The sequence below is a fragment of the Candoia aspera genome, chromosome 8, assembly GCF_035149785.1.
Source record: "Candoia aspera isolate rCanAsp1 chromosome 8, rCanAsp1.hap2, whole genome shotgun sequence".
Taxonomy (NCBI): domain Eukaryota; kingdom Metazoa; phylum Chordata; class Lepidosauria; order Squamata; family Boidae; genus Candoia; species Candoia aspera.
This window is the reverse complement of record NC_086160.1, coordinates 16,865,014-16,879,792: the sequence shown is the minus strand read 5'-3', so window position 1 is coordinate 16,879,792 and position 14,779 is coordinate 16,865,014. Positions and strand designations below refer to the sequence as shown.

General features: G+C 38.8%; 1 protein-coding gene across 1 annotated transcript in view; it reads left to right on the top strand.

Moving 5' to 3' along the window:
* LNX1 (ligand of numb-protein X 1) overlaps positions 1–14,779 on the top strand; it is a 63,184-nt gene that overhangs the window by 14,925 nt on the left and 33,480 nt on the right. The window contains exons 2-3 of the mRNA XM_063310571.1: positions 11,601–11,842; positions 14,577–14,738. Of these exons, the coding sequence (XP_063166641.1) occupies positions 11,601–11,842; positions 14,577–14,738 (404 nt within the window). The remainder of the gene's footprint in view (positions 1–11,600; positions 11,843–14,576; positions 14,739–14,779) is intronic.

Genomic DNA, 14,779 nt, shown 5'->3' with positions numbered 1-14,779 from the left:
CCAACAGCTGTGGGATTGAAGAGACAGCTACATGTTCTGGCCATGTCAAGTACACGTAACTCTTGTGCCTTGAACTTTGGTCTCCATGCCTGAAGGTTCTCCAATACCAGCTGTTTTCGTGCGTTAGAAGCCAAGAATCTAGACCAGTGTTTCTCAACCGTGGCACCTTTAAGATGTGCAGACTTCAACTCCCAGAGTCAACTCCCAGCACTCGCCATGCTGTCTGGGGAATTCTGGAAGTTGAAGTCCACACATCTTAAAGTTGTCAAGTTTGAGAAACACTGATCTAGATCAGAATGTGTGTCTTTGATAATGTATGTGGCTGAGAAGATCCTTTTTTCTCAACTTATATGACAGTGTATACATTTTGGAGGATTGCTTAGCTTTAAAAATTTGGAATGTTGCTTAGCTTTAACCCTTCCACCATCACCAGTGAGTCTTTTCTTGCCCACCTTTTCTCCTCCCAAAAGAGATTAAATTATAGTACATTCTTGCTTTTTCCCTTCCAAGACAATAATAGGTTGCATAGGTATAGTTGCTACATTGCACCTTGTGTCTGTCTGCACGTACTTTGTTTCTAACAATATGTTTCTAGATTCAAGCACCTGTAATTTTTGAAAGCACTTCAAAATTTTGAAGGCATCACAGGTTTTGAATTTGAAATAAGCTGAACTGAAGAGAGTACTTGATGAGAGTGTATGCTCAAAGTTGCCTTGATTACACCTCTGACTCATTTTCAACCATCGGCAAGAGTAATTTCCAGGCATTTTATTATCAGAGGCTGAGTAAAACAGGATGTTTTCATTCTAAAGAATGCAACTGCAGGGGGTTTGAGCCATTGCTATTTTTCAAGCATGGTGACAGAGACCTCCAACTAACACCTCCAGTTGCTCACCCTGCGAACAACAACTGAAATGGGGATTTATTTCCCTTTTCCTGCTGCATATACGGAGCATGAGTGATGGTCACTTTGAATCTGCATGCCAGTCACCTACGATACCATTCACCACAATAATGGGAATACACTGTTAAATAGAAAGGGATGTTCTGAACCCTGAAAAAATACTTACAGAAGCAGGTCTGTCCTAAGTTAGGCATTGGTTAAGAGTTACAAACTATAATTCAAACCAGACACTTCAGGAATGCATTCTCCCTTTCCCCAAGACAATACTATGCTGGCTTCTTTATGTTATCAAGTTTCTTCATTATAATTCATCTGCAACATCCTGGCTTGGGTAGCGCTCTTTGAAATATCTGAAGAGGTCTTTTGCTGATACTTTTGGTTTCAATAAATGCCAACTATAGTTAGGGAGGCTTTGTTCCCCTCCAGCACCTCATACCTCTTCAAATGTTTCAGCTGCTCAGTAAATATATGTTGACAAGCAATTTAAAGATCTATTCTCTGGGATGGTCCTCTGTGCCCCATCATGCCACTGAACACCAGAGGCAGTCTGCAGACAGACAACTGTGAGGATTTCTGTTTAATGGAAATAGACCGCTTGGTGTGTCTCTTGATGTGGAAGGCCAGGACAACCAACCAAAATAGCATTTGGTGTACATATAAAATTTTACCACTTCAGAACAGTTTGTAAACATCAGTTAATGCTTCATAACTCCTCTTTTACCCTCACAACTGTGGGTGCAACATTTGTTTATCTTTTGAATAAGAAAAGATGCAAGAATGAAACCAAAAAGGGACTCTGTTGCCTTTGAACAAGGTCTGGCAGTTTCAAAATGTTGCTTGCAAAAGAATAATTAAATTATGGACATATCTAGAGGCTCAGAATGGTTGAACCAACTTGCCCACATCCTAAATAACTCTGGGATTGCATTACTTTGAGCTATTAGGTGTCATTAAGTCAGGCAAATGCATGAAGAAATGCATGGGCAATCATTTGCTCTGTTGACCTGCGTCCAGCAATAATTTAGTTTTTCCAAGGACGTTTCTGTATTTTCTTTGATTCTATCTAGCCACCTCATCTGTTAGCTTTCCTTTTTTTTTTTTTTTGCTTTCTCTACTTCTTTCACTCTAGCCAAGAACAGTTGTTTTTTTTTGTCCATCATCTGCTTCCATCACAAGCCCAAAGGATGTTAATTTATGCTTGTTAATCATCATCTCAAGGGAGCAATCAGACTTTTATTTATTCCAGGCTTGATGGATTGGTGGTTCCTTCAATCCATGATATTCTCAGTAACTGTCTCCAAATCCATAAATAATTTGGAAGTATCTTTCTCAAAGTCCAGCCTTCACAACCATACATTACCACTGGAAAGACCATGTAACTTTCTGATTTTTGTTGTCAAAGACATATCCTTATTCTTCATGATCTTGTCTAAGCTTGTCATTGCTTTTCTCCCTAGGATTAATCTCTTCTATCAGTCCATCTTTATCAACTCTTTTTCCCTTTTCCAGTCTGCACAGTCTTGTTCCATATTTGTGGACCTAGGGATGTTTCACTGCCTCTTCTCCTGATGCTTTGAACAGATTAATCAGCACTTTCTATGTCCCAGGAGACTTTGCTATTGAAATCTGGTCTGTTGCTGCCATCCCCACTTTCTACTGGAGTTTGTTCCTGAATCTATTTGCTCCTTGCAAATATTTTTGTCGTTCTATAGCCTTATTTGTAAAGGACTTTGGTGTAGTCTTTGCATCTTCTTTTAATCTCATTTACCTCTATTAAATAGATTTCTTCCAAGATTGCTCCTATAAGCTATATCTTACAATAGCTTTAAACTTTCCTTTGATTTCTGTTTTCTTAAAAGGAGCTCTCATTTTCTTTTTCTGGTAATTTCCTCTGTGGATTGACACTGCTGGTGAAACACCTTTGTTCCATTGTTGTATATCCTTCTTATTGTCTAAGGGTTTCATTTGCTGTCTTTTTTTGGTTCACGTGAGAACCAGAGACCTGTTTTTTCTAAAAGGAAATCTAAGTTTCTCAGAGGAAGCTTTCTTAGTTGAGACATTACAAGGCACAGTCTTTTGCGGTGTCATCTTTGTTTACTGTACAAACACTGATCATTTTGTAAGAATTAACCGTCTGTATTGATGTACTCTTACAGCACTATTTACAAAATACAAGCTGGATTTATTTTGAACATTCTTCAGCGCACCCATTGCTTGATGTATGTGGTGTGTAGAGAATAAGAATAAAAGCACAAATGAAAAACCAACAACAAATGCTGTCAAGGATTGGCCTGCACCCATGAATGGAATAGCACTCGAACAGTAGTTGAGGGTACTTGGTACATTGTGAACCTCAAACATATCCTAGGTATAATCAGCCTGGTGTTCCCCAGATGTTTTGGATTATTCCTTGCACAATCCATTGCCAGGTGCCTAATGGAAGCTGGAGTCCAAAACATTTAGGGTTACAAAATTGTCTATCCCTAATCTTAGCACTGTTTGGAAGAGAGGCCTTTTATGAGACCTATATAAACTGCTCTGCGTTCCCACAGCATATATGTGTACATACATATAATAAATAGAGTAGAATTGTTGATTTTCTGAATAGCTTTGCTCACTTGTGAAGCTTTTCAAATAAACAGTCATAAGTACTTGAGTCTGCAAGACTTTTCATAACCATTAAAGAAGGAGCACTTTTTTGTATTGGTTTTATCCCTACTTTTTATCTTTCTTTTTACTTTGCTTAGTAAAGCCACCAAGAAAGCAAGTGAATGTATAAAATGTGTACAGTATTATGCCTCACAACTACACAGGAGATACTGAAACTGAGTAAAGATCTATAAACTTTAAAAATGGGACACAAGAATCTAATCATGCCAAAGAGAAACTGATCTTGGATTTCTTATCTTGAAGATCTTATCTTGAAGATTGCTGAAAATTATAGTTGGGCTTGTGTTTTTTGGTAATTTTAATATGTGAATCTATCAGAAGAAGACTTACAGGTAGTCTTCACTTAATGACCATTCATTTAGTGATGTTTCAGATTTATGTCAATGCTGAAAAAAAAAAGACTTATGACCAGTCCTCATACTTATGACTGTCACAGTGTCCCACGATACATTATCACAATTTGGGTGCTTGCCAACTGGTTCACATTTATGACCATCACAGTGTCCCGTGGTCACGCGATAGCCATTTTTGACCTTCCCAGCTGGCTTCTGGCAAGCAAAATCAATGGGGAACCACGTGATTCGCTTAACAAACATGTTGTTCACTTAATGCCCACAGTTATTCACTTAATGACCACTGCAAAAAAGTCATAAAATCGGGTCAGATTTGCTTAATGATCACTTCGTTTAGCGACTTTAATTCTGGTCCCAATTGTGGTCATTAAGCGAGGACTACCTGTACTGCTGGCCCCATTTGGATAGTCATGCAGTATTTTGGTTTTATAAGCAAAGATAGCCACAGTGCTCATAAGCATCTAGAAGAAGCCACAACGACATGGAAATGATGACACGCAGGTTCATGACCCCTGTTGTGCAAATGACACAGTTATGTAATTGCATCATGATGCAAGTACGTAAGTTACATCATTTGCAAGATAGCATCACAATGTGCATCCTATCCATCATCATCCTCCCTACCTGTGCCTCACAGATACTTGTAATGAAACCTAACCTTGTCCTTACGTGTTCTTTCCTTTCCTCTTGAAGTGCCATAAGAAGCCAGGATATTTTCAGTTAATCATCGTTTCTTATTAACTAGTCAAAAGTGGATTAAATAAGAAATTATGGTCACTTGAAGGCCTTTGAGTTTAATTGCAGCAAGTTTTGAGAGTTGTGTGCTTAGGCATGTGACAAGTTCATGTCCCAGTTAATTCATCCTAATTAACTAGGTACCACCTAGTCAATGATAACTCGCCTGTGAGATGAAAAAAATAGTTCAGAAATGTGTTTCCTATCTAAAGCCAACCTGTGCCCCTTTGATAACATCTGCAGCCTATATGGCACTGTTTAGATGATTATTAACTGATTGCCTTCCCTCTGACCAATATATAGAATTATACTGTTCATTTTTGCATTTGGCCATAAGAACTTTGATAGGTGAAATGCAAACACTTCTTCAGACATTTGGCAAAACAAAACGTGTAGAGATTGTAATTCATGGTACTTAGTGCACCTCTTCTGCATGTTTTATTTTTGTTCAGTGGCCTTCACATTTATTGATATATTTGAATGTATAGCCTACCCATTCCAAAGGCCTGAGGAAGATAATGAAAATAAGATAAAAGAACCCATGGTATTATCAAAACAAAAGATACTTTCATTAAACTCTTCTAGCTCCAAACAGTAGCACAAACTGCTACGTTTTATTATATATACAGGTTTGGACTTCAGCAAGTCTGATTGCATGGTAGACTATCCTAGCTGAACAGTTAGGTATTTCCATCTGTTCTCCTCCTTTATTCATAAGCCTTAACACATAGAGGATTCTCTCTCAAAGGAAACAGGTTGATAGGAGAACATAATACAGCAAGGGCATCCTGTCTCTGCTCAGTGCTTTGGTGCACCCTTCCTGCTCCATCATCCAGACCAACTTTCCTCAGCTTCTTGAGATGTACCCTGATAGAGGTAAACTGCAGTAGACTGTGCTCATAGACTCAGCTGCTTTAGTAATGTAAAGGTTGACCTATAGCAGTGTTTCTCAATCTTGGCAACTTTAAGATGGGTGGACTTCACCTCCCAGAATTCCTATGCTGGCTGGGGAATTCTGGGAGTTGAAGTTCACCCATCTTAAAGTTGTCACAGATGAGAAACACTGTCCTATAGATTCGTACAGTCCAACAAATCTACTAAAACCATGGTTGTTTTATTCATCTAAACTAGAATGAGTTATCTGGACAAATTTTGGGGCAACATGGTATAATTTTTAAAAGGCAATGTTCAAGGCAAAACCATAAAGGCAAAGAGAAACTTACTCAAGTATGATTTTAAGGTGCAGTCCTGAGTCCACTTAGGGTGCATTCTCATGTCCTTAGGAGTGGAACGGGAGTCTACTGTTTTAAGGCCTCCAGTGTGCTAGTAGTGAGGTCTAGAAAAGTCAGCTCTGAAAACCAAATATAAGTGAGACGGGGAAATGACTTCTAAGCACACCCCACAGTGTCAGTGTTATAGGTACACCCTGCTTTTCATTTTTCTTCTAAAGATTCTTTACAAGTTGTGAAAGGTCAGCCTGCAAATTTAACAGGTCAAAAAGAATCACAGTCCATCTTACTGATTCTTTTTCTGTTTTAATTAGAAATCTTTCTTTCCAATATTCCCTTTCCATCCATCTAGCATCCTTCACACCAGTAACTGGACAAATGACTGACCTCTTTTAAATTTTTAACAAACCCCTGGCAGAATTTAATGTGGTTTCTTTGGACTGTGCGGATTATTTACTGCTGGTGTCTCGTCAGGATATGCTGTCCATTGTAATGTGCATACCTAAAAGAGCCAGTGGGTGATTAAGGTCTGAGGCTTTTAGGTCACAAAGGTCAGAGTTAAATGTCAGTAAATCCAGACTTCTGGGAGGCTATTAACACCATGTTCCATCAAATACAGAGGTGTAAAGACAGTGTTCAATTGTTTTCAGTGATCAGCCTTAGGCGTCTCTCAGCATTCTCAAGGGAGCAAAGCCAGGCTGTCAATGGAATCTGGAGTCTCACCTCTAAAATTCCTCAGGCCCAAAACACAGCATTTTAAGCTGTTGGGTTTGGTTAACAATAGCTACTCCAGGAGTACTAAGGAGAATTTAAAGCTTACATGGCCACCACAATTTTTCCCAGAAAGGCAATGGGAATCTGGAAGGAAAGAGTGTAGCTTTTCTAATGGGGCTGTGCATTGTTCAAAAATGATTTGGAGCAAGTGCTTTAGATATTATTCTATTTTAAGTACAACAACTCTGTGCTCCACTTTTTTCAGTGCTGCTGCTTTGAGAGACCCATTAACCTTAATAAATAGATTCCTTAAAGCATCTGCTTCTTCTTTTCTGGTTTGCTCAGAAGTTTGAAAGAGTGTGGTTACGTTAATGCATATAGAGAAATATTATGCTTGTGCAAAGGAAATTACAGTCCAACTAGGTTACCAGATCTGGACTGCAAAAGTCTAGATGCCCACAAGGTGGCAATGGAGAGTTCACAACTTATGTATCTCTTTGCACCCATCTAGTGGCCACATTTGGTTGCCTTACTCTTGAGTGTAATTAGTATTGTAGCTGCAAAATACTTCTGATAATATAATGGTGCTAGTGACACTAAGTCAGGGAATAAAAATATGGATATTAACCTTGGGCTCAAGTGCTTCCCACTCTCTTCTCTTCCTCCGCTCAAAATATCAGAATAATCAAAATATTTTACCTTTACCTCTCAACTGTAAAGTAAGCTAATCTGAACTGTGGTTCAAGGAAAGAAGCCAATTCTATTGGCCTGAGTTCAGACATAATGATTTACTTTTAAATATAGAAGTAAATGCATTTGGCTTTACAGATGCACTGGAAGAAAAGAGGCAGCCACACAGGGGCCCAAAGCTTATGTATTTAACACTAATTGATTGTGCATTATGGACAGACCAGATCAATAGGTGGTGGGTTTGTGGATGGTAACACAATTAAGTATAGGATTATAGCTGTGGCAGCATCCATGGTGACAACCCAAAGGCCTTGGGCACACATGGGACTTTTGACCTTTTGAATAGTTTCTTTCTCCACATCCTGCAGTACAAATTACTTTTAGAAACTCTTGCTCTCTAATCTGAAACACTTTCAAGTTCTGTTTCTTTTGCTGGGTGGATAAGTTGGCTAGATCATGCCTTCATACAAAATGTTTAGAATTAGTAGCACCATCTCTCTGGATTGCAGAGTAAATCATTTAGCGTTTTGGATGGGCTCCTCCCCATCCAGAATAGTTCTATTCCCCACCCCACCTCAGGGATTATCTAACAGCACAGCTTCATGTCCAAACATGCATAATATTAAGAGCCATCAAATTATATTGGCAATATATTCTGGAAAGAAAGCCATGGTATTTTAAGAACAATTGTTTCAATATCTCCCATTTCCTATTCTGCATAATAATTGTGGAAACATTGTTACCATAAGCAGACACACCTAAGTGTATATGTCTTCATTTTATTTTTCTTATTAGTAGTCTCTTGCAAATATATATCTAATACATCAGTTCTTTAACTAGTAAGTTACAGTTATCTTCTGAAAGACAACATGGAAACCCATAAAGAAAGACAGAAAGAATGTTGCCATAGTCTATAAAATCAATGTATAGTGTCCTGGGAATTTCTGAGCCACAACTGTATTTGCATATTTTTAGATGTTGCAAATGAGAGCAGTGGGCACCCCCTTTATACCATTCTTCATAAACAGAGTCCTGCTGGGGTAAAAGTTTAGTGCCTTAACAAAGAAAATAAGGAACCCCATATGCATGCCTGTTTTATAACTTCAGTATCTTATGCACACTGTGGAGATAATATTACTAGCAGACTTAATAAAAGCCTCACCCAAATTGGTGTTCTCTAAATGTATTGAGACTAGAATTCCTGGAAATTTTAGGAAGGATGAACAATTTCTAGGGCAACAGGTTAAGGAAGGCTACCTTGTAAATGAGAGGTGAGATGAACCTTATCAGGGACACTAAAATTTCATTAGAAAAACCCTAGTGGTCCAGTGATGAGATCTTGCTGAGAATGGTATTAATGCATTCAGATTTCACAGTCTTATCAAGTGAGAAATCTCCCACCGTCCCTATTTACTGCCTGAGTAATTAAGGCAGGCCCTTCCTAATTTTCTTTCTCTGGCTGTTATTCTGTTGTGGACTCCTCCCCCTTTTATCTGATCATTCCCTAGGCAGCATCTCTTCCCCATCCTCCTGTCTTCCAGCATTTCACACTATGCCTTCCATACAAAAAAGCAACTTTGTCCTGTTACTATTTCATGTTGCCTTCCTGAAGGACATTTATAGAAGTCATTGGCTAATCTTAATCAATGGAAGAAAGTACAGCAAGCCCATTAGAGACTCATTAAAAAGCAGAATGCACTATAAGCAGAAAAATGTTTTGAACTTCTGCACTGGCATAAAGGAATTGGTTCTGGAAACAAGGGACAGGCCATTTTTTCAGATGTGGTTCTCACTAGGTGTACAATTAATATTTAATGTTCCTCATAGTACAATAATCAGGAACTCCTTAGACAGACTGTGAACAAACTGACTGTAAATGCATGTGCTACGTGAGCCATTTTGCAGTGGAGATGTACATAATGAATTGTTTATTTGCTATGAAACTACCAAGAAGTCCCCAGGGCTGTAGGTGTAGATTAGGAAGTTAACCAAACATCTAAGAAGAAGGTAATCTCATTGTACTTCTGTGCATCCTGTTGCCAAGAAAACTGCATGATCATATCCATGTGGTCACCAAGAATCAAGCTCAACTCTAAGGTGTATTAGTTTATCATCATTGTTAATTTACTCTGAACTCTTTAAAAATAGAAGGTAACAAATGAAGAATACGTGAATTAATTCAAGTAATAATTTGTGAAAATTGCTGCATTTTTGCCAAAAAAAAAAAAAGAATTTGCTCCACCTGAGTTACGTTATACCAGTGTGTTCCCATTCTTGATAGAAGGCCCTTTGCACATTGGTAGATTATAAATCCTGCAGCCTGGATTTAACCTTTTCCTGTCTAAGTAGCTTCTGTTCTGGAATTAAAATTATGTGGTTCCCAGAATTTTAACCATCGTTGTTCGACTTAGGTTAGGGCAAACAAAGAGTCAGACACAACTTAATGACTGAACAACAACAACAACAAAAGTAATAAAGTTACATTACATTACATTTTATATTTATTGATATTGATATTTATGGTTTAATGACATTATTTGTGATTTTATTGAATTTTAAACTGTTTTATTGTGAACCACCCAGAGTCCCCCATATGAGGGAGATGGGCGGTGATAAAAATATGATAAATAAAATAAATAAATAAAGTGTACCATGTATTTTCTGTTCCAACCCGGAACCAAGTAACTGGTATGGTCCATTAGGTGAAAATTATCATAGCTAATAGATAGTAGATAGTAGATAGACAGTAGTTTCTACTAGATTACCTTGCTATCTTTTGATGCTGTTCACTTGCTGCTTATATATCTACCTGTCAGCATCCTAAGAATATTTATACTGAAAGTTGTTTATATTAATGAGTGAGTGTGCAAACATTGCCCTAAAATTGTGTTCAGGATCCAAGAATCTGTGGGGGAAAGAAGAATTGGGGGGTGGGGTTAAGTCAGCAACAAAAATGCAAGCCTTGCACTTGAATCGCCAGAAACAGAAGCATGTTTTAAAAGCAATGATGACTGTGTATATTTTACAGCTCCCAATAGATGTAGAAGCCTCATGAAGAACAAAGGTTGTGCTTTGAAAACTTGAAAGAAGTAAGAAACATAAAAATAAGCATCTGAGCTCTGGAAAAGGGGTTGGACTCTACACGAGGGTCCTTTGTTAGCTGGCCTAAATCTGCATCCTAATTCTGCCCAGCAAACAGATTTATTTCCAATTGTTTCTGGAAAAGTCTTTTGGAAAGGCACTGGGAATCCCAAACGTGGTGGGCAGCTGTCAGGCCCCTGGTGAAGTCACGGCTGTTATGACAGTCCCTGTTTGTCATGGTGGGGGACTTGGCGGCCCCCGATATGAGTGGCTTTATTCTTCCCCCCAAACATCAGCTGACACAATCAAGCTTCGTGCCACACATTGCCCTCTTTCATTAGCCGGAGACAAAAGACTGATTATAACCCTCTTCTTTGTTTGGATCAGTCACCTGCCAGGCTAGCTTAGTCTCTCTGTTTCCGATCCAGTGAAACTACAGCCACAAATAGGCATGTGTTCACCGAATCGATCTCTTCACTAAAAGGAGGTTTTCGGTGTGAATTAATCATTTAATTCATTCTTGCTGGACCTACTGTACCTTTCCCTGTTCTTCCACTCCTGCTAAAGCCTAGGAAACGATGCCATGCCCTCCAGCTTTTCTCCCATTCACTGCTGGCTATCATACATACGTGCTTTTCATAGGGAACAATGTTGTGCAAAGTGCAGAGAAAACAGTGCAAAATAAATAAAGCAAAATAAAGGAAGGAGGGACATAAGAGAAAAAGGAAATACAGCTAAAACTAATTTACACCAATACCCCTTCATATCTTGCCATCCTTGCAAACCATCATTGCTTCTACTACATTAATGCACTGTTTCACAATTTGCCTTTTGTTCTTTAAACTTCTCACCTCTCCCTTTTTTCAAGATCTTGGCAACTCCATTCAAGCCCAACTTTTTTAGGCTTTCCCTTCTTTTTTCTTCTTGACCCATTAATTCTTCCTTGCTTCATATATTTGTTTTGCAATTCAATCCTCAGTCATTCTGTCCATATGATCTCCATGTACTTCTTTTGTACTAATAGTTTCATAAAATAAATCAGTGTTGTCTGCTAGACTTCTTAATGCTTCTTCATTTGGGCACTGTTTAGAAAACTGAAAATGGGAAACTAATTTAGTCTTGTTTTCGAAATTTTGACTTTCTGAAAGAAGTTTCCTGTCTCCATTTATTTTAGCAGTTTTGTTTTGTTTTGTTTTGAGTTCTGTCATCTTTACTTTTCCTTAGGTGCAAAGGGGCATCTCATTATGGCTTTACCAAAGAGAGAAAGAGATGTCCACCAGCTGGTTCTCCTGATTCAAATGCTACTTTAACAGTATCTGCTGTTGGATCTGAGTTCTCCGCTGCTGCCACAATTGCCTTAATGACCGATGAACCGGGGCTAATTAATCCTGCCTTCAACGCCACATTTGAGGACAGCCCACCAGGAACCAATTCCACCAACCTTTACCGAAACCACCAATCTAGAGGTAAGAGCAACAACAGGGAAGCATTTTGGATGCAGCAGGCCTGGTTCTAAATGGCCACTTTCTGTTAAATTTGCAGGCCAGAAAACATTTTGTGCTATTTTTATGCAATGCAATACATTATGAATGTGCCAAACGCAGCTTTTCAAAAAGAAAAAAAAAAGAATCAGGAGGAGGAAGTAGTTATTCACGAAGAACAAGTATTTGGGATCAAATTCTTATAGCCATGTGTGAAAATTACTTCAAATATTATGATTTGGGGGTGCTTAGGACTATAAATACATCACAGTAATTCTATACATGAAGCAAGATCCAGGAAATGTTGTGCTGGACTGGCAGGGTGTGAGTAATACACTGCTAAAACTCCTTTCGTGTGTGTGTGTATGTGCCTTTGAGTCAGTTTTGACTCCTGGCAACTGCCTGGACCAGTCCCTGCAGTTTTCATGGCAAGATTTTCAGAAGTGGTTTGCCATTATACGTAATCCTTGGTGAATGACCACTCATTCAGTGACCATTTGAAGTTATGATGGCACTGAACAGGGGGGACTTACAACCATTCCTCATAGTTGCGGCGGTCGCAGCGTCCCCACAGTCACGTGATCGCGATTTGGGCACTTGGCAACCAACTCGCAATTAAAATGGTCACAGCATCCCACGGTCACATGATTGCCATTTGTGACCTTCACTGCCAGCTTCCGACAAAGTCAATTGCTTGTCAGGGAAGTTGGCAAGAGGTCGCAAATGGCCATCATGTGCCTGCATGACGTTGCAACCGCACGGGATATGCCTAACAATGAATCGGGGACTGGGACTGCTGCAACTGCCATCGTAAGTCAATGCAGTCATGTGATGTTGCATGTTATGACCACGTCACTTAGCGACAGAGTTGCCAGTCCCAATTACCATTGTTAAGCGAGGACTACCTGTACCTTCTTCCTGGGGCTGAGAGAGAGTGACTGGCCCAAGGTTACCTTGCTGGCTTCATGCCTAAGGTAGGACTAAAACTCACAGTCTCCCAGTTTCTAGCCTGGTGCCTCAACCACTACACCAAACTGACACTTACATTAAAACTATGTTAGAAGCTTTGAAAGAATATGTCTCCTCTAACCTTTCAGACCGTACAAATAAATTTACATTCACTTATTTGATTTCCTTTTTCACTCTTCGCTCTACATGCTTTCCATTTGACATCTAACAATATAAAATACATTTTTTTAATTTATTCAGGCCTAGTGTTAGCCATCATCACATACCACTACATCATTCTCTCCAGCTTTCTACACAATCTAAAGTTGGCTTATAGGCTCATATGGTGTTGTGGTTTAAGAAATTGGACAGAGTAAACACACATTTAAATTCACCCTCATCTGTGGAAATTCACTGAGTGACTTTGGGTTAGTCACTCTCTCTTAGCCCTAACCATTTTCCGAGGCTGTTTTGAGAATAAAATGAAGGAAAAACCCCATGTAAGTACCTTGAACTTTTGAAGGAAAGGTGGGATTTAAATATAACTACTAAAGAAATAGATAAATCACTTGGAGTCCTCTCCTTCTGTTTATAGCCCCTGTGGTCTTCAAAACCATGCTCTAGGAGGTCCCACCTCTCTTCCAAGTTGATTTGTTGCATATACAAAAGCCTGGAAGAAACAGAAAGTTTATTCCAAATGCCACTTGAAGTTCAAATTTTTATTTGCATGTTGTTATTTCTCTGAGCTGAGAACTGCCTTCCAAACCTTGGACAAATGCAAAATGCAAACCAGAACTGCATTCTAACCCTGCAGATCTGATCAGTTCACTTTGAAATGCAGACTGGGCAGAATTCTTGAACATACATAACGATCACATATATTATTTGAAAAATAATATTGAAAAGCATGGAGATGTATTATAATTTGCTGGAATTATTTTGAAGGATAAGGGGATATTCCAGTGCATTCTTTCATATGACCTTTCCTTAATTTAATATAATTTAAATATATATTAGGGAGCCAGTTTGGTGTAGTGGTTAAGGCACCAAGCTAGAAAGAGGGAGACTGTGAGTTCTAGTCCTGCCTTAGGCACGAAGCCAGCTGGGTCACCTTGGGCCAGTCACTCTCTCTCAGCCCTAGGAAGGAGGCAATGGCAAACTACTTCTGAAAAACCTGCCAAGAAAACTACAGGGACTTGTTCAGAAAGTCTCCGAGAATCAGACATGATTGAATGGATTATATACACACGCGCGCACGCACGCACACACTAGGAAACTTTAACTGTAACATATACTCCAATCATATTCCTGTTTATTGATGATGGCCAAAATAACATTCTACTTGGTCATTGCAAGATATTACTTTTGGAAATTACTGTGTAATTTATTTATTTATACATTCATTCATTCATTCATTCATTCATTCAATTTCCTCAATGCAGTTTTATATAGTACTCTCCTTCAATTTTGTGGCTCAGGAGGGAGATACGTTATCCTAAAAGACATGTATGGCTTGGCAACACCCATTGAGTTTCAGTGAATAAGTGTTGATTTGAACCTACTTCTTGTCCAAGTCTAATACCCAAACTACTTTGCCATGCTGACTTTCCACTGGTTAACATATACCAAGGTTTGTATGCAATGATGGAATAAGGGTTAAAGCAGACAGATCTTATTTCTAGGTTATCTTCATTTAGCAGTTCTTGGAATAAGTAAGATTTTCTGGTGGTCCAGCCCAAGCCTAAAAATTCTCTGTCTTCTTCCTCTTCAGCCACAGTTTCACATTTTGAGCGTTCTACTGTACGAAATAGGTCTTTTAAAAAGATAAACAGAGCTCTCAATGTTCTTCGAAGGACAAAAAGTGGCAGTGCTGTTGCTAACCATGTTGAACGGGAACGAGAAAATGTTGAAAATCTGATAGCTTCAGAGGCAGGTAATCATTTTTTCTCAGCTTATTTATTTATTTAGCTTTTT